We start from the raw sequence: 20911 nt of genomic DNA, 5'->3' as shown, positions 1-20911 counted from the left end.
CTCTCTCCCTCCATCCTTACCTCACTCCTTCCCTCTCCCCGTCCCTCCCTTTCTCTCTCCCTTCCTCTCTTCCTCTCTCATCTATATATCATCTATCATCTGTTTATTTATTTATTTATGTATTATTTATCTTTAGTTCTTCAAAACAGGGTTTCTCTGTGTAGCTCTAGTTATCATGGAACTCCCTCTGTAGCCTGGGCTTAAGAGATTCATCTGATTCTTTCTCCTGAGTCCTGGAATCCAAGGCATATGCCACCACCACCCTGCAAAGAGTCTATTTTTAATGAAAATGGGGAAAAAAGAACATCCTACAGATAACCATGCCTTGTGAGCCACGCCATGTGGGGTTATTTAAACTATACAGTCTCCGTGCCTGTCTGGCTTCGATCACACCAGCTGTTCTCCACAGTTCTGGCTTGCTGTTCCCTGTTGGTGGGTGCAAGGCTGTGTGCTCCTGCGATGCAGGTTTCACTTTCTCTGAGCTGCAAGGGAAGTTTTGCCTTTCGGCTCTCCCACTGTTTCTCTGCTGTGGTTTGTCATTGCTAGAGTCTCTATAGCTTTTAAATACAGGAACAAAGAAGCTGGTCCTTGACGATTTTCTAGTTTCTGGACACTGTTGTTTCTTAACGTGCAGAAGCCCACGGCTGTCTTAGCTTTTGCCTTCCCATGCACAGTTTTCTATATGCACGGAAGAAAATGCCCATTCTTATTATCATATGGTACCTGTGACACTGGACAAAAGCCCAACGTGTCCCAACACTGTATAGTTTCATTTCAACTAACTTCAGAGGAAATGGCTTTATTTTTAAAAAGGCCACATTCTCCGGTATTGGGACAGTATTTTAAAATAAAAGGAGATGGCAGGCAAGTTAACCCACGACAGGAAGTATTTATTTAAAGCCTCACACTATCCTTTCATTTCTAGATATGTATCCAAGAAAATGGGTGCACGTAGATACCAAGATGTATGTGAAAATCAGTAATTATCATAGAAGCTTATATATGTTAGTCACCAAATAGAGTAAGTAATTCAAATTAACAGAGAAACTGATGAATAAGTTACCATATATTTTTTGGTCAGTCCAAACCAGCATACAGGGACGAACTCAGTAAAGCATTTCATTTATGTGAAGCTCATTAACTAAGAAAATGAACAAATGTTGAGAGATGTTAGGGCCATGATTGCTTCTTGAGAATCAACACCAGGGAAGGCATGTGTGGGGCTCTGAGTCACAAATGTCAGCACCTTGGCTTGGAAATTTTGGAAAAGCTTGTCCAAGTTCATGTAGCTGTGCAGATTCATCAGCTGCACACACAAGGTTTGCTCATTTTCTAGTACATAATTTATCCTTTAAAAAGTTCTGCTTTAAAAGGGAAATACTTCCATAAACCACTACATCTTAATGTTTTAACCCCGAGAGAACGAATGAGTTCTGTGTTGGCTTCTTTATCGTTCAGCAAACGTCTGTTTTCTCCCGTGCAGGCTTAGTCATCCAACTGGAGGCAAACTGAAGATGAAGATAAAGATATAGAAATGAGGAAGAAAAGTCATAATTAAATCGGTGAACTGAGAGGAAACAAAGTTGACCACGCTGGGATCACTGAGTCCACCCGGGGGTTAGTTACGATTTGAGTTTAACTAGAGTCCACTCCAGATGCGTGCTTTGGGGAAGACTCCGGCTTTGATCTTGTTGATCTTCATCACTATTTTGAAGCCTGGTAAGTCTGACATTCTGAGGCTCTGAGGAAATACAGTTTTCTTTGGGGTTAACTTTGGACTAGGATAATCCTCCTGCCTCAGCCTCTCTTGATTTTGCAGTTCCAGGCATACACCTTTGTTGCAGGATAATAGGACCACTTTAACACTCTACCATTTACTTTTATGTTGCTTATTTTTGATAAACAGATGTTCTTTTTCATTTTTAAAATTTTATTTACTTAGAAGCATTCAGAATGTCAACAAAACAGCCACTTTTTTTTTTTTGCAATTACAGAATTGGTATTCAGTTATAGAACAATTATCTTTGTATAAGCTGCATCAGAAACATCGGAAGATGAAAAAAAAAAAAAACCCAAAATAAAACCAAAGGAAAAAAGAAAACAAAAAACAAGACAAAACCTAACCAAACTCCTGTCCCTATATATAACTAATTTGTTTTGTGCACCAACAAGAACCTGCTTTGAATTTCCATGCCAATTTACAACCCCACACTGTCCCAGGCAAGGTTTGTGGCTATTGAAAATACCACCAGGACAGGGCTATCTAAGGACACATTCGGTAGTGTGCCAACTATACAAAAAGACACAGTACAGGGTAAAAACAAATCATACACAGCCTTAGCTCTGGCCCACCAGAGTCATAGTTCCTAAGCAGACTGATCAACGTGAAAGCAAACTGACTTTTCCTCCAATACAAATATACCAGCTATGTCCTTCTACTTCAAGAGGTGTAAAGTATGTCTGACTTCAAGTGCACCATTAACAACCATTTTCAGCAATTAAGAAAGCTCGAGAGACCTTTACATGAAATTAATTTAACCTCCTCCCTCTCTTTTGTTATAGAAACTATATATGTATAGTGTGTGTACCTATGTGTGCGCGCGCGTGTGTGTGTGTGTGTGTGTGTGTATGTGTGTGTGTGTGTGCACCCCTGAAACAGCATTTGTATGTGGGGTCAGAAGATGTTTTTCTATGTGGCTCCCACAGTTCAATATCTGTCCCTCCAGCTTGACCACATATGCCTAGGCTGCATGTCCTGTTGAGCCATCTCACTGGCCTGCTAACCTTCTTAAATGTAGAGATTTTTTTTTTGTGATTTAGCACATGAGCTTTGATAAATGCACCTAGGATACTTTAACAAAATACTTATTATGTACATTGAAACTGTTTGGTCATTATAATTAATACCAGTATTAATATATTCTGTCTGTACTGCTTTTTAAAAAGTTTTAAATTGAATATATTTTATTTACATTTCAAATGGTATCCTCTTTCTTGGTTTTCCCTCCATAAACCACCAAATACCATCCCCTTCCCTGGCTTCTATGAGGGTGCTCCCCCACCCACCCACTCTTCTACCCACCCTGACACTCCCTTACACTGGGGCATAAGCCTTGGCAGGACCAAGAGCTTTTCCTCCAATTGATGCCAAACAAGGCCATTCTCTGCTACATATGCAGCTGGAGCCATGGGTCTGCCCGGCCATACTCTTTAGTGGTTTAGTCCCTGGGAGCTCTGGTTGATATTGTTATTATGGGATTACAAACCCCTTCAGCTCCTTCAATCCTTTCTCTGACTCCTCTACTGGGGACCCTGTTCTCAGTTCAATGGTTGTTGTGAGCATCTGCCTCTGTATTTGCCATGTTCTGCCAGAGCCTATCAGAAGACAGCTATATCAGGCTCTTGTCAGGATGCACTTCACAACATCAGCAATATTATCTGGGTTTGGTAGCTGTATATGCGATGAATCCCCAGATAATGGAGACTCTAGATGGACTTTGTCTCAGTCTCTGATTCAAACTTTGTCTCTGTATTTCCTCCTGTGGATATTTTTGTTCCTCTTTTTTAAGATGGACTGAAGCATCTGCACTTTGGTCTTCCATCTTGAGCTTCATGTGGTCTGTGAATTGTATTTTGGGTAACCCGAACTTTTGGGCTAATATCCATTCATCAGTGAATGCATACCAGTTGTGTATTTTTTGTTATTGGGTTTCTTCACTCAGGATGATATTTTCAAGATCCAGCCATTTGCCTAAGTATATCATGAAGTCATTGTTGGTAATGGCTGAGTAGTACTCCATTTTGTATTTGTACCACACTTTCGGTATCCATTCCTCTGTTGAAGGGCATCTGGGTTCTCTCCAGCTTCTGGCTATTATAAATAAGACTGCTATGAAGATAGTGAAACATGTGTCTTTCTTATATGTTGGATCATATGTTGGGTATATGCCCAGGAGTGGTATAGTTGGTCCTCACGTATGATTTTCTGAGAAACCTCAAGACTGATTTCCAGAGTGTTTGTACAGTTTGCAATCCCACCAACAATGGAGGAATGTTTCTCTTTCTCCACATCCTCGCCAGCATCTTCTGACACCTAAGTTTTTTTTCTTTAACAACTTTATTTTACAAAACAAAGATAAATGTACAGATTTTAAGCATTTTTTGCATAAAATTATACAATACATCTTTGTCAGTACTTTTTTCAGATTTTAAATAATTTCCAGAGTTTTTATATTAGTTTGAAACCCCACAAACAGTGGAGAAGTGTTCCTCTTTCTCTGCAACCTCCCCAGCATCTGCTGTCATCTGAGTTTTGGATCTTGGCCAATCTGACTGGTGTGAAGTGGAATCTCAGGGTTGTTTTGATTTGCATTTCCCTGATGGCTAAGGATGTTGAGCACTTCCTCAGATATTTCTCAGCCATTTAATATTCCTCATCTGAGACCATTTTGTTTAGCTCTGTACCCCATTTTTAATAGGGTTATTTGATTCTCTGGCATTTAGCTTTTTGAGTTCTTTGTATACCTTAGATATTAGGCCTCAATCTGATGTGGAGTTGGTAAAAATCTTTCCCCATTCTGTTGGCTGCTGTTTTGTTTTCTTGACAATGTCCTTAGCCTTACAGAAACTTTGCAATCTCATTAAGTCCCATTTGTTAATCTTTGACCTTAGAGCTTGAGCCAGTGGTGTTTTGTTCAGGAAATTTTCTCCTGTGCCTATATGTTCTAAAGTTTTCCCTACTTTCTCATCTAATAGTTTCAGTGTATCTGGTTTAATGTGGAGATCTTTAATCCACTTACACTTGAGCTTTGCACAAGGAGATAAGAAAGGGTCTATTTTCATTCTTTTGCATGTTGAGTGCCAGTTGGACCAGCACCATTTGTTGAATAGGCTGTCCTTTTTCCATTGAATGTTTATGGCTCCTTTGTCAAAAATCAGGTGACCATATATGTGAGGGCTCATTTCTGGATCTTCTATTCTATTCCATTGATCCACATGCCTATTTCTGTACCAGTACCATGCAGTTTTCAGCACAACTGCCTTGTAATATAGCTTGAGGTCAGGGATAGTGATTCCTGCAGACATTTTCTTGTTGTTGAGGATGAATTTCGCTATTCTAGGTCTTTTGTTGTTCCATATGAAATTGCACATTGATCTTTCCAATTCCATGAAGAACTGTGTTGGAATTTTGATGGGGATTGCATTGAATCTGTAGATTGCTTTTGGTAGGATGGCCATTTTTAAAATGTTGATCTTTCCAATCCATGAGCGTGGGAGATCTTTCCATTTTCTGAGATCCTCCTCAATTTCCTTCTTTAAAGGTTTGAAGTTCTTGTCGTACAGGTACTTCACTTGCTTAGTTAGAGTCACACCAAGGTATTTCATAGTTTTTGTGACAATTGTGAAGGGTACCTTTTCCCTAATTTCTTTCTCCACATGTTTGTCCTTTGAGTATAGGAAGGCTACTGATTTGTTTGAGTTGATTTTGTATCCAGCCACTTTTCTGAACTTGTTTATCAGCTGTAGGAGTTCTCTGGTGGAGTTTTTGGGGTCACTTAAGTACACTATCATGTCATTGGCAAAGAGTGATGTTTTTATCTCTTCCTTTCCAATTTGTATCCCCTTGATCTCCTTTTGCTGTCTAATTGCTCCAGCCAGGACTTCCAGTACTATGTTGAATAGGTAGGGGGAGAGTGGGCAGCCTTGTCGAGTCCCTGATTTTAGTGGGATTGCTTCAAGTTTCCCACCATTAAGTTTGATGTTGGCTGTTGGTTTGCTGTATATTGCTTTTATTATGTTTAAGTATGGGCCTTGGATTCCTGTTCTTTCCAGGACTTTTAACATGAAGGGGTGTTGAATTTTGTCAAATGCTTTCTCAGCATCTAGTGAGATGACCATGTGATTTTATTCTTTGAGTTTGTTTATATGGTTGATTACGTTGATGGATTTCTTTATATTAAACCATCCCTGCATCCCAGGGATGAAGCCTACTTGGTCATGATGAATGATGGTTTTGATGTGTTCTTGGATTCGGTTTGCAAGGATTTTGTTGAGTATTTTTGCATCAATGTTCATAAGTGAGTTTGGTCTGAAGTTCTTTTTCCTTGTAGGGTCTTTGTGTGGTTTAGGTATGAGGGTTACTGTAGCCTCAAAAAATGAGTTGGGTAGTATTCCATCTGATTCTATCTTTTGGAATAGTTTGGAGAGTATTGGTGTTATATCCCCAATAAATGTCTGATAAAATTCTGCACTGAACCCATCTGGACCTGGGCTTTTTTTGTTTGGAGGCTTTTGATGACTTCTTTGATTTCTTTAGGTGTTATAGGGTTATTTAGATGGTTTACTTGGTCCTGGTTTAACTTTGGGATCTTGTATCTGTCTAGGAATTCGTCCATTTCCTCCAGATTTTCCAATTTTGTAGAGTATAAGTCTTTGTAGTAGGATCAGATGATTTCTTGAATTTCCTCAGTTTCAGTTTTTATGTCTCCACTTTCCTTTCTGATTTTGTTAATTTGGATACTCTCTCTTTGCCCTCTAGTTAGTCTGGCTAGGGATTTATCAATCTTGTTGATTTTCTCAAAGAACCAACTCTTGGTTTTGTTGATTCTTTCAATGGTTCTTTTTGTTTCTATTTGGTCTATTTCTGCCCTAATTTTGATTACTTCTTGGCGTCTACTCTTCTTGGGTATATCTGCTTCCTTTTGTTCTAGGGCTTTTAGCTGTGCTGTCAGGTTGCTGATGTAAGCTCTCTCCATTTTCTTTTTGGAAGCACTTAGGTCTATGAGTTTTCCACTCAGTACTGCCTTCATTGCATCCCATAGGTTTGGTTATGTTGTGTTTGCGTTTTCATTGAATTCTAGAAAGTCCTTAATTTCTTTCTTTATTTCTTCTTTGGCCCTGCTATCATTTAACAGAGCATTGCTTAGTTTCCATATGTATGTAGGCTTTTTGTTGTCTTTGTTGTTGTTAAAGAGCAGCTGTAGACCATGGTGATCTGAGAGGATGCATGGGAGTATTTCCATCTTCTTATCTCGATTGAGGCTCGTTCTGTGTCCAATTATGTGGTCAATTTTCGAGAAGGTGCCATGGGGTGGTGAGAAGAAGGTGTATTCTTTTACTTTAGGATGATATGTTCTGTATATACCTATTAATTCTAGTTGGTTCAAAGTCTCTGCTAGTTTTGCAGTGTCCTTGTTCAGTTTCTGTTTCCATGATCTGTCCATTGGTGAGAGTGGGGTATTAAAGTCTCCCACTATTATTGTGTGGGGTGAAATGTATTTTTTGAGCTTTAGTTGGGTTTCTTTTATGAATGTGGGTGCTTTTTTATTTGGAGCATATATGTTAAGGATTGAGAGTTCCTCCTGACAGATTTCCCCGGTAATGAGTTAAAAGTGGCCTTCATTATCTTTTTTGATAACTTTTGGTTGGAAATTTACTTTATTCGATATTAGAATAGCCACTCCAGCTTGCTTCTTGGGGCTGTTTGCTTGGAAGTTTTTTTCCCACCCTTTTACTCTGAGATAGTGTTTGTCTTTGTCTCTGAGATGAGTTTCCTGTATGCAGCAAAAGGCTGGATTTTGTTTATGTATCCAGTCTGAAAGCCTATGTCTCTTTATTTGGGAGTTGAGTCCATTTATGTTAATAGATATCAAGGAATAGTTGTTTCTGTTTTTTGCCATCATTGCTTTTGTGGGTTGAGTTGTGTCTGTGTCTTTTTCTTCTTTTAGTTTTCTTGTTTAGGAGTTTTCTTGTTTTCACTAGGCTGTATTATCCCTCATTGTATTGGGTTTTCCACCTAAATTCTTTGTAGTGCTGGGTTTGTGGTCAGATATTGTGTAAATTTTGATTTGTCTTGAAATATCTTCATCTCTCCATCTATGGTGATTGATAGTTTTACTGGGTATAGCAGCTTGGGCTGGCACGTGTGCTCTCTTAAGGAGTGCATGATGTCTGTCCAGGCTCTTCTAGCTTTCATAGTCTCTGTTGAGAAATCGGGTGTGATTCTGATTGGCCTGCCTTTATATGTTACCTGACCTTTTTCCCTTACTGCTTTTAGTATTCTTTCTTTGTTTGTGCACTTGGTGTTTTGACTATTATGTGTCGGGAGGTATTTCTTTTCTGGTCCAACCTATTTGGGGTTCTGAAGGCTTCTTTTATGCTCGTGGTCATTTCATTCTTGAGGGTAGGGAAGTTTTCTTCTACGATTTTGTTGAAGATATTTACTGTGCCTCTTAGTTGATACTCTTCTCCCTTTTCTATTCCTATTATCCTTAGGTTAGGTCTTCTCATTGTGTCCTGGATTTCCTGGACATTTTGGGTTAGGATCTTTTTGTTTTTTGCATCTTCTCTGGCTGTTTTGTCTATGTTTACAATGTTGTCTTCTGCCCCCGAGATTCTCTCTTCCATCTATTGTAGTCTATTGGAAATGCTTGCTTCTGTGACTCCTGATTTCTTTTTTAGGTGTTCTACCTCTAGGGGTATCTCTTTTAGTGTTTTCTTTATTGTGTCAATTTCTGTTTTAAATTCCCTCATGTCTTTGGTTCTGTTTTCCTCTAGTTCTTTGAGTTCTTTGAGTGTTTTTGTTTTTTTTTGTTTTTTTTTTTTTTTTTTTTTTTGTTTCCTCTTTGAAAGCATCTGAACCTTTTTGCTTTTCCTCCCGTTCTTGTTTAAGTATCTCTATCAGCATCTTGAGGTATGACTTCAGGTCTGCGTCTTCTTTTTCTGGAGTGTTTGGCATTCTAATGTTTGCTGTTATGGGAGAGCTGGGTTCTGGTATTTCCAGGGTGTCTTGGTTTCCTTGGGATATACTCTTTCGCTTTCCTCTCGCCATCTTGTTGTCAGTGATATGTTCTTGCCTTTCCCTTGTATCTGGTCTGTGTCCCTGGATCTTCACTGCTCCAGGTGTCAGATTGGCCAAGCCCTGTTCTGTGCCCTGAAGTCATGGCAGGGTGGAAACAGAAGTTTCAAAGTTGTGTTCCTGGTCCCTGGATCAAGCAGCGCTGGGGGTGCGCTTACTGTGCGCACTCTGCAGTGATCTCTCTGCTCCCTGGCTGCCCAGATCTCCTACTCACCACTCTTTAAAGCTTTAGGAGCTGCTGATCCGAGTGGCAGATGGGCCAATTGAACATTTCCTTAGGTGATTCTCAGCCATTTGATATTTTTCAGTTGAGGATTATTTGTTTAGCTCTGTCCCCCCTTTTTAATAGGGTTATTTGATTCTCTGAAGTCTAACTTTTTGAGTTCTTTGTATGTATTAGATTTTAGCCCTCTATCAGCTGTAGGATTGGTAAAGATCTTTTTCCAATCTGTTGCTTGCCATTTTGACCTAATTACAGTGTCTTTACCTTACAGAAGCCTTGCAATTTTATGAGGCCCCATTTGTGGATTCTTGATATTAGAGCATAAGCCATTGTTGCTCTGTTCAGGAAATTTTCCCCAGTGCTCATGTGTTTGTGGCTTTCCTCCACTTTTTCTTCTATTACTTTGAAAGTACTTAGTTTTATGTGGAGGTCCTTGATCCACTTGGATGTAAGCTTTGTACAGAGCAATAAGAATGGGATCGATTTACATTCATCTATATTCTGACCTCCAGTTGGACCAGCACCATTTGTTGAAAATGCTATCTTTTACCACTGGATGGTTTTATTTCCTTTGTCAAAGATCAAGAGACCATAGTAGTGTGGGTTCATTTCTGGGTCTTCAGTTCTATTCCATTGATCTACCTGTCTTTCTCTGTACCAATACCATGCAGTTTTTTTTAAAATCAAAATTCATAAAATTGTGATCACTATTGACCACAAGCTCTAATGCAGTTTGAGGTCAGGGATGATGATTACTCCAGAAGTTCTTTTATTGTTGAGAATAGTTTTTGCTATCATAGATTTTTTTGTTTTTTTCAAATGAATTTGCAAATTGTTCTTTTTAACTCTATGAAGAATTGAGTTGGAATTTTGATGGGGATTACATTGGATATGTAGATTGTTTTTGGAAAGATGGCCATTTTTACTATATTAATTCTGATAATCCATGAGCATGGAAGGTGGTTCCATCTTCTAAGATCTTCAATTTCTTTCAACAGAGACTTGAAGTTCTTGTCATACAGATCTTTCCCTTGTTGGTTAGAGTCACACCAAGATATTTTATATCATTTGTGACTATTGTGAAGGGTGTTATTTCCTTAATTTCTTTCTCAGCCTGTTTATTTTTGAGGAGAGGAAGGTTACTGATTTATTTGAGTTAATTTTATATCCTGTCACATTGCTGAACTTGTTTATCAGCTGTCGAAATTCTCTGGTGGGATTTTGGGGTCATGTATATATACTATAATATCATCTGCAAATAGTGATATTTTGACTTTTTCCTTTCCAGTTTGTATCCTCTTGACCTTCTTTTGTTGTCTCCTTCCTCTGGCTAGAACTTCAAGCACTATATTGCATAGGTAGGGAGAGAGTGGCCAGCCTTGTCTACTCACAGACTTTAGTGGGATTCCTTCAAGTTTGATGTTGGCTACTTTTTTGCTGTATATTTCTTTTATTATGTTTAGGTATGGGCTTTGAATTCCTCATCTTTTTAAGACATTTAACATGAAGGGGTGTTGAATTTTTCAAATGCTTTCTCAGCATCTAATGAGATGATCATGTGTTTTTTTTGTCCTATGAATTTGTTTATATAGTGGATTACATTGATGAATTTTTGTATATTGAACCATCCCTGCATCCCTGGAATAAAGCCTACTTGATGATGGTGAATGATTGCTTTGATTTGTTCTTGGTTTTGGTTTGCAAGAATTTTGTTGAGTATTTTTGTATCAATGTTTATGAGGGAATAGGTCAGAAGTTTTCTTTCTTTGTTTGGTCTTTGTGTGATTTAGGTATAAGTGTAATCGTGGCCTCATAGATGCAATTGCGTAGTGTTCCTTCTGTTTATATTTTGGGGAATAGTTTGAAGAGTATTGGTATTAGCTCTTTTTTAAAAGTCTGGTAACTTTTCCAGTAAAACCATGTGTCCCGGGGCTTTTATTTTCCTTCAAGACTTTTAATTACTGCTTCATTTTTCTATGGTTCTTGAGGCTGTTTAAATAGTTTATGTGTACTCAATTTAACTCTGGTAAGTCATATTTGTTTGGAAAAATTATCTATTTCATTAAGATTTTTCAACTTTGAGGAATACTGGGTTTTGAATAAGTCCTAATGATTCTTTGAACTTACTCAGTGTCAGTTGTTATGTCTTTCTTTTAATTACTGATTTCATTTGAACCTCTCTGTCTCTTGGTTAGGTTGGCTAAGGGTTCTATCTTGTTGATTTTCTCAAAGTTTCAGCTCTTAGTTTTGTTGATTCTTTGTATGTTTTGTTTGTTTGTTTCTAACAGACTGATTTCAGCCCCAATTTTAATTATTTCCTGCTTTCTACTCCTCTTTGTTGTGTTTGCTTATTTTTTTCTAGTGCTTTTGGGTACACTTTTAAATTACAGATATGAGAATTTTTTATTATTTTTTTATGGTAGCACTTTGTGCTATGAATTTTCCACTTAGCACTGCTTTCATTGTATTCCATAAGTTTCCATGTTACCCTTAACTTTCATTTAATTCTAATAAAATTATTATTTCTTTATTTTTTCCTAACCCAGATATCATTGGGTAGAGAGTTGTTCAATTTCCATAAGTGTGTAGGATTTTCAGTGTTTCTGCTATGGAAGTTTAGCTTTAATTCATGGTTGTCTAATAAGATGCAAGGAGTTATTTTAATTTTCTTCTTCTATCTGTTGAGGCTTGCTTTCATGAGGTTCTAGGAAGAAGGCATATTCTTTTGTTTTTGGGTGAATATTATAAAGATATTTGTTATGTGTAATTAAAAAAACATGCTAGTTCCTTATTTTAAAAACATGCTACGTTCTTCCTGGGGTGGGAAGCTAGGCTTCACTCCTGGCCTAGCTCCGTGATCAGCTTCCACAGGTCTAACTCCCTACACAGCTCTGCCAGCAGCCATTGGTCATTTTTTTCCACAGGCACTCTGTACTAGCTTTGCCAAGCTGCCAACAATTGCCCTTTTTCTCCTTCTGCCCAACTTAGCTCCATGGATGGAAAGCACTAGACAGTTTTATTATTTCGAAACTAGCCAGATAACACAATGGCTGGTTGAAGAATTTCCTGCTCTAATCTCATCAGCTAGTTTCCTCCAACCTTGACCCCTGCTTGCAGTGGAGGCTAAAAACTCTAGGTGCTCCAAGACCTTGTACAACTTCATTCCAAAGCCTGATCTAATCCTCTATTTCCCTGCTTCTCTTTCTTTCCCCTGGGACCTGGAAGTCCCACCTTTTTTTCCCCCTCTTGCCCAGTAATTGGCTTCCATCTTTGTAATTGACACAATCAAGAATCAATTAGGGGATTGACACCTCTCTTTACAGATATCTGTTAAGTCCTTTTGAGTCATAATCTCTGCTAGTTTCGTTATTTCTCTGTTTAGTTTTTGTCTGGCTGTCCTGTCAGTTGGTGAGATTTGGGTGTTGAAGTCTTTCACTATTAATGTATGGAGTTTGATGTGCTGTTTAAGCTTTAGAAATGTTTCTTTTACAAATGTTTGTGTTTATTCAAAATTGAGATTATCATCTTGGTAGAATTTTTTCTTTGATGAATATAAAGTGGCCATTCCTTTCTCTTCTGATTAGTTTTGGTTGAAAGTCTTTTTTTTTTTTTTATTAGATATTATGGTGGCTACTCCAGCTTCTTGGGTCCATTTGCTTAGAAAACTTTTTCCCAACCTTTTACTCTGAGGTAATATATATCTTTATGGCAGAGGTGTGTATCTTATATAATTATGGATCCTATTTTTGAATCCATTCTGTTAGCTTGTGTCTTTTCACTGGGGAAGGACTTTTTATTGAGTCCATTGATGTTGAGAGATACCTGTTCCCTCAGATTTGCCCTTAGCCCTGGCATCCTTCCCCTTCAAAATAACACACACACACACACACACACACACACACACACATCACCACCACCACCACCATCAGTAGAAGCAGCCAAACAAAGCTCATCTTTGGATGAGCAAACAAAAACAAAGACAAAAATAAAAAACAAAACCAAATAAATAAAAATCTCATTTTAGAAGCTCTTGTGTGTCAAAGTGTGTTCCACAGTAGATCTGTGTGTTCACACATCTTCACCTGCAAATATTAATAGCATTGAGCCTTTGGTTTGGTTTGAGATCTCTGGCTTCTGTGACACCATCAATATTGGACCTTTTTCAGAACTCCTCCTGGTTATGGTGTTGTTGCCCTGTGTCATGGAGATCCTTCAGCTTTAGAACAGCAGAACTGGCCTTATCACAAATTCCACCCATTTGTAGATCATATAGATTTGGAGTGGGCCAATTTAGAGTCCTGGATCTGGGCCTAGGTGGTAGCTGAGCTGGTCAGCCCACTGGTTCTCCCTTATCTAAACACAAGGGCACTCTCTCCAGCACTGCTCAGGCTAGGCCACCCAATGCTGCCATCAACAGGAGGCAGGGTCAGCCCTCCTGCTCTTATGCCCTCAGGGTCAGCTTACTTCCTCCATGCCTCCAGAGCCAGCTCCCCTGTGCTGCCTAGTCAAGGTGCAGGGAACTAAGTGCTGTAGATGGTGAGGGGCTGGGCCAGCTCTCCTGCTTTCACTCCCTTGGGGCTGGTTCACCTGTGCCTTCACCATCAAGGCCAGCTCTACTTTATTGCCCTGATGAGTTACAGGGTCCACTCTCCTGAGTGCTGCAGCTAGCAAGGGGCAGGGACAGCTCACCTGCTCTCTTGACCCAGTATTAATTCTTTTGACCATTCCAGGTTTACAGGAATAAGAGGGCAGAAGATGTGACCCCCGAACCCCCTGACCACCTCATGTTAGACTAGTAGTGGGCCATCTCTTCTGCTCTCTTACCTTCAGAGCTGGTTCTACCGCATATCTACCACCAAAACAAGCTCAGTTGTGCTGCCTAGACAAGGTGCAAGGCTTGCACTCCCAAGCACTGCATGTAGCTGGTAAGGTCAGGGCTACCCCTCCTGAGCTCATGGCCCTGTGGGCATCTTTCCTGACTGCTGGAGAGGGCAAGGAGGCAAAGGTGGAGAGCACCACCTGTGTACCCAAGCTGATCCACAACAAACAAGTGGCAGGGTAAACCTCTTACAACCTTGCCACCAAGGCCAGGTCCACTGGGCTGCTTGGATGAGATGCAGGGCCTTATCTCTTCCAAGTGCTGCTGGGGCCAGCTCTTCAGAGAAAATTCAGGCAATGAGGGGTGGGTCAGTTATGCAAAGCCCCTAGATATGCATATGGTCCCTGGTGGCTGCCTAGACCAGGGACATCCCAATGTTCTATAATAGTAACATGAGCCATGTATAGTGACATGTACTCCTGCTTCAGCCCTGCTACATAGCCACATACTGAGACATGGCCCTTAGTGGCAGATTGAGCTGAGACCGCACCATGGTCCCAAGTGGCAGAGCCGGCCACTCACAACAGTCTCCATTCTCAAGTTTAAGTGGCCTCTTTCTTCTTACTCTCCCATCTGACTACCACATCATGATGCTTGCACATTGCGATGGCTCCTGCTGAAGGCTGGCAGGTCCCTGGTGACATTCTCTCCCCATGCTGCCTGGCAAGGCAGCAAACAGTTGGGTGTCTATGGTCTGCCTGTGTTGTGCACTGGAAGGCAGGTCTGTGGGTGGCATGGTGGTCCACAGGCCTCTGTCTTTTTCCTCCTGCTCTGTGCTGCTTGGGTTTGATTTTATTTGATTTCATGAGTTGTAGGCATAAGACAGCATTAGCCAACAAGCCAGGATGAACAAAGGACTGCCATCTGCTCTGCCCCTGACTGATTTAAGAACAACACCACCAAGAAGGTGTCTCTTTCCCCATTGCAGGAGGGGAAGGGTAATTTACATTCTTCTCAGCAGCATGTAAGGGCATCCTTTTCTGTATCATCATTTACATGTATTGTGATTGTTAGACTTTTCTTTTTGTTTAATTAAATTTTTTCTTTGATTCAAATATTATTACATTATTGATCCCTACCTCTTTTACCTCTTACTTCATTTATTTTTTACTTTGCATCCCAATTATTATTCACTTTACATCCCAACATCAGCGCCCGCATCCCAGTCCCCCCTGGCAGTTCCTCCAAACCCCCTTCGCTTTTCTGAGAAAAAGAAGCCTCCTGGGTATCACCAGCCCCTCCCAATTCCCTGCACATCAGTCTAGGTGCCTCCTCTCTCATGAAGGCTAGAAAAGGGGACCCAGCTAGGGGACCTGGATCCACAGGCAGGCAACAAATTCAGGGACAGCTCCTGCTGTAGTTGTTGAGGGACTGGCATGAATCCAAGCTGCAAATCTATTACATACATGAGGGAGGCCTAGGACCATGTGGCTTTAATTAGGGGATGACATCTGATAAAAGAGTTTAATGAAATCAGCTTAGGAGGTATGTCTACACTGAACCTGGCAAGGAGCTGGAAGAAAGACAGGTCTACTATACAAAACTATTTGGCAAAATAAGGTCACGCATAAATGGGAAATGATTGTTTAATAATAAATGTAATTTTTGTGATGTTGACATATCAGTGATGATAAAACTTTAAATTCCTTCTTACTTATTTAAATATTTAGGCACTTCTATTTCAATATTTTCTAGCATCAAGTTGTACTGATAAGAACCAAGCAACACAGAACAGTTCAACACCTGTGATGGAAGGTAATATTCTTGCTTATCTTGTGGGAATGGAGAGGTGACCTTCCTTGCTTAGGGACAGTAACTGATGCCCTGGCTGCTGGACAGACTCAGGATGAGCAGCAGAACCTGGTGATGTGAGTGTGATGGTGTGAGGGACCCTGAGGATTTGACTTTCAACCTTTGCCATCTTAGTGTGAGTGATAGGACTGTGGCATTGGCACCCTCCCAGGTGTGTGCTGAAGAATGTATTTCTTCATCTGATTAGGTGACCTTCATTTGGATGTGACTTGAGTTCCCCAAAGGGGCAATTGATATCAAAATAGGACAGGGGCGATGTTAATGCAACGCTTTATCATAAGCAAGCCTTATTTGCAGTAAGTTATGCTCCTGTTAAAGCAATGACATTGCTGACTGTTGTCACAAGTGATTGTGACAGATAGTTTTGTTGAGTAATCACCACTCAGCAAACTTGTATCCATTATAGATGATTTATGTCAATGTATGAGCAAAGGGAAGATTCATGGTGCAACTTGGGCATAGCCCACATGCCTGAAACTTTACTTTAGAAGATAAATAATGTATTCAATTTTGATAAATTAAACATTGGAAAGTATGAAAAAAATACTATCATTGGAGTACCTTCATTAATCAAGCAGTGTTCTAGTGTAACTTCATATACTTTATTGTGAAGAGACCTAACTCACAAGGTTTCCCTTTCTCATTCTCTCTCTCTGTACCCAGTTAACACTACAGTGTCTGTGAAGATGGGTACAAAGACTCAGCTCTGCTGCCCTTCTCTTCCACTGACAAGTGCATTATTACTAACATGGATAATGATCCCCAGAGGACAGCCTTCCTGCATAATAGCCTACAAACTATTAACAGGGGAGACCATCAGAACCAACTGCTTGGTCAGAAACATCACCTTCACACTTGACCCCAGTTCTGACCTTCAGATCAGTGCAGTGACCTTCCAGCATGAAGGGCATTACTTGTGTGATATAGTAACATTTGATGGGAATTTCCGTACAGCCTATGACCTCCAAGTGCTGGGTAAGTGACATTGTCATGTAGTCTGCTCTTTCAGTATTGCAGGTCTCCAGAGTTTAGATAGAAACAGTTTGTAATTGTAATTTATGACAAGACTGAATCTTTATTTCCTTTCCCTCTCTACAGTGCCCCCTGAAGTAACCCTCTTTCCAGGAAAATATAGAACCGCAGTTTGTGAGGCAGTTGCTGGCAAGCCTGCTGCGCAGATCTCTTGGACCCCAGATGGGGATTGTGTCACTAAGAATGAATCACACAGCAATGGCACTGTGACTGTCAGGAGCACATGCCACTGGGAGCAGAACAATGTGTCTACTGTTTTCTGTTTTGTCTCTCATGCAGCAATCGGTAACCAGTCTAAGTCTCAGTTCACAGAACTGAGTAGAAGTAGTGAAATTAGTGAGTACCCTTTTTTAAAGAAAAAAATTTGCTATTTAACTTATTCTTTGACGAAAGAGAAATGTTCTAATTTTATTCTGTTTGTGACAAATAACGTATCCAAAAACTGCTTAGAGGAAGAAAAAGGAAAGTCAAGACAACTGAGGCATAAACCATAAAGCTACTTGCTAGCTCCTAAGACTGGCATTAACTTGTCTCACCTGTACAGAGATTGGTGCTGCCCACAGTGAGCTGACCTCTAAGGTGGCTCCGGGCTGTGTCTAGTTGACAGAGTTAAATCGGACAACAAGCCCATCACAGACACTAGTAATACATTTTTGCTATCACCCGCACTTCTTATCAACTAGCTCCAAATTCTGGATGTTTCCATAATTCATGCCTCAGGTTCAGGGATTTACTATTATGGTTCACAGAAGTAAGGAAGGAAGATTGTTTACTGTACTGGTTCAATATAAAGACTCCAACACAGAGACAGACAGATTGAAGAGATTCTTTGGACCCATTATGGAGGAAGGACTATAGAGCTTCTGCCTTCTCAGAAATTTCTGTGCTTCCAGTTCCTCGATGCTATCCCCATAGCTCCTCAATCTGTACTATTTAGAATTTATATTAATACATAGTTATGAGGGTTAATCATTGATCATTGGCAATGAACTCAATCTCCAGCCATTCTTTTCTCACAAGATTTAAGTGGTAATGATTGTGCTAGTGTAGGCTCAAAGTCCTAACTCTCTAATTACAGTTTAGTCTTTCAGATGATAGCCCCAACCATGAAGCTCTCTAAGAGGTTCTAGACACCGGTCATTTTATTGGCATACTAAAGATATTTTTATTCTGTTGGTAATTCTTTTAGGAGCTATGTTTCAGTAGATGAATAACAAAGACCGTATATGAATTTCTTTTTCCAATTTTTAATATTTTTGATATATGGTCTCTATGCATAGTCCTGGCTGTCTTACAACCTGTAAATAGGTTCTGATAATCATAGATATGATCTCAGTATTTCCCTTTTAGTGTGTCAAACAGCATGCAGATTAATTCATATTTATCAAGTTGCTCCTGTCCCCCTAAAAGTCCACTTCTCCTAACTTCTTCCATCTAGTAGGCCACCAAGGCGCTATCCTAAACCCACTTCTCCCTGACTTGCAGCTAGATCTGAACAACCATTCTGATTCTCCAGATGTTTTACAGAATTTCATCTTCAAGTAACTCCATTTGGTGGCTTATAAGTCATGTACAACTCTGACAACAAAACACCCCTGGAAGTGTCATCAGACCCAATTTCAAGTTGTACTATACAGGCAAAGCAACAAAATCAGAATGGTACCAGTGCAGATACGAACATACTGATCAATGCTATAGAATTGAGGACCCGCATATGAGTCCATGCATCTGTAGCCACCTGAGGTTTCACAAAGATTCTAAAAATCTTCACTGAAAAAAAGATAACACCTGAAAAAGATAGGGTTGGCAAATTCGATATTAACACGTAGAAGAATGAAACTTGATTCTTCTCTTTGCATGTAAATAAATTCTAAATGGATTAAAGATCTCAATGTTAGATCTGCAACTCTAAAGCTTCCACAAGAAGGAGTCCTAAGTATACTGAGGATGCTGTAGAGAATAGGCTCAGGTAAGAACTTCCTGAATAGGACTGTGGTTGCTCAGGAAATAAGATAAAGACTCAGCAAGTGGGACTTCATGGGATTGCAATGTTTTAAGTATAAAAACTGCAAAGGGAGACTGTTAACTCACTGCAGAGGCAGCCTATAAATTGGGAAAAAACATCTTTACTATCTACAAATCTGACAGCGGATTAATATTTGGAATATGAATGGCATTACAAGAGCCTAAACAACCAAATTGAAAAGTGAGCAATGAAACTGAATAGAGGGTGCTCAGAAAAAATGCAAATGGATAAGAAATCTTTTAAAAATTGTCTGCCATCCTTAACCATCAGAGTTGTGCAAATTAAAACTGCTTTGATATTTTTAACCTTAATGCAGAATGGTTACTATTAAAAAATAAAAGCCAATGGATGTGGGGAGTGGGGAATTGTCATGTAATATTTGTGGAAGAAAAATTATTTCAGATGCTATGGAGACCAATGTAGCTGGTCCTCAGAAAACAAGAAATAGATGCCCTATATGACCACATAGATAATGTGCCCATGTTTAGTCATAGATGATCTAGTCTTAATAACCAGAACAAGGACACAGCTAAGATGTCCACCAACTGATGAATGAGTAATGCCAATGGGTCCACTAATGGCCTGAAAGTTGTAAAGGCTGATAATTTCTTCTGGTTGGATTTAAAGCCACCTGGTAGACTAAGTGTATCCAGGATGGGAGCTCATATTATTTTACAAAATTGACGTAAAATAAAATTACCCTCTCAGTTTGTATTACTCTACCCATATTAGTGCAGCTCTCACATTGCTTTAGAGAAAATTTCTTTTTTCAATGGTTAAAGCAGAAACTCTCAGCTGGTCAAGGAAGAAAAAAGCAGAAAGATTGTGAAAGTCACTAGTCATCGAATATCAGAGAAAAAAAGCATTTGGATACAACAAGATCTCTGAACTCACAAGCTCATAGTAATGGTGTTTTCTGTACATGATCCTCACAAGACCAAGCCAGGCAATATTTTAACAATTATTTATATCTATAAATATTACATATTTTATAAATATTCTTATATATTTTATAAATTTTTATACGTTTTATAAGTATTATAAATTTATAAATATTTTAATAAATTTTTATTATAAAGAAAAGGGACTAATGAATCCCTGCTCTGCCAACTGACACGAGTCCAACATGGATACATTCACACCACAATTTCTACATTTGATGCTCAGGGAATATTGTAGAAAAGGGGACAGAAACAGTATAAGAACTAGAGAACCAGGAAATCTGCGGGAAGATTGTGTCTCCTAGAAATGTCAGGGAAGCTTCACACATAAAACCTCAATAACATGGCTGCCTAAACAAGATCTAACCATTAGATACACAAACATGGAAGAGGGAAATCTCTCTGGGCCTCAGTCTTAGACAAAGAACTACAGTTAACTAAAAATACTGAGAGCATTCTTCCCTCAGGAATGGCCCCATAATTGGTATTTTCATATCATGTCTAAATATGCAACAATAACAATTTAAAAGGGCAAGGCTAGGAATTTGAGAGAGAGAGAGCATTGGTAGGTGATGGGACATGGGGAAGGGAAAGGAAGGAAGAGGAATGGATGGAATGATGTAATTATATTTTCATAAAAATAAAATAAAATTTGCATGGGAAATTTTGCCTGTTTTTCTTTACTTAACTATATGTTTTAACAATACTTAGTACACATTTCTTCACTTTGAAATATTTGCCAATGCTTATCAAACCCCAAAGCTATTCTTGATTCCTAAACTTGATCCAGAAATAATGGTATGAGATGTATCTGAATTATCTTCATAAGGTTTTCTGATTTTAATAGTTTCTAAAACTTTAGGATCACTTTAAAGTATTTTAAAGCTGCTTGCCTCTAGTTTTTGCTTAGACCTTTTATTGAACTGACCTGACACTTTACCCTTGCCTGTATTTAAAGGTATCACCCCACCTTCCTTGCTGATCATTCTCTACGTGAAAATGGCCTTTTTGGGGATTATTCTTCTTATAGGATTTGCTTTCTTCCAGAAGAGAAATCATACCAGGTAGGAACTGAAAACTAAAACATTAAGACTCATTAGAAAGAAAATATTGCTACAAGTTGTAGTTCACAGTGGGCTGG

General features: G+C 39.3%; 1 protein-coding gene across 1 annotated transcript; it reads left to right on the top strand.

Moving 5' to 3' along the window:
• Positions 1-1655: 1655 nt before the first annotated feature.
• LOC308422862 (cell surface glycoprotein CD200 receptor 2-like) lies at positions 1656-20838 on the top strand (the record flags this gene model as incomplete). The annotated part of the gene is made up of 4 exons (XM_080919505.1): positions 1656-1719; positions 16435-16746; positions 16870-17139; positions 20729-20838. The coding sequence occupies 4 exons, from the start codon at positions 1656-1658 to the stop codon at positions 20836-20838; spliced, it is 756 nt and encodes a 251-aa protein (XP_080775631.1).
• Between the last annotated feature and the right edge of the window lie 73 nt (positions 20839-20911).

The sequence above is a fragment of the Micromys minutus genome (assembly GCF_963924665.1).
Source record: "Micromys minutus genome assembly, chromosome: 7".
Lineage (NCBI taxonomy): Eukaryota > Metazoa > Chordata > Mammalia > Rodentia > Muridae > Micromys > Micromys minutus.
Note: the sequence above shows the minus strand (reverse complement) of the source record. Positions and strands in the feature narration are given on the sequence as shown.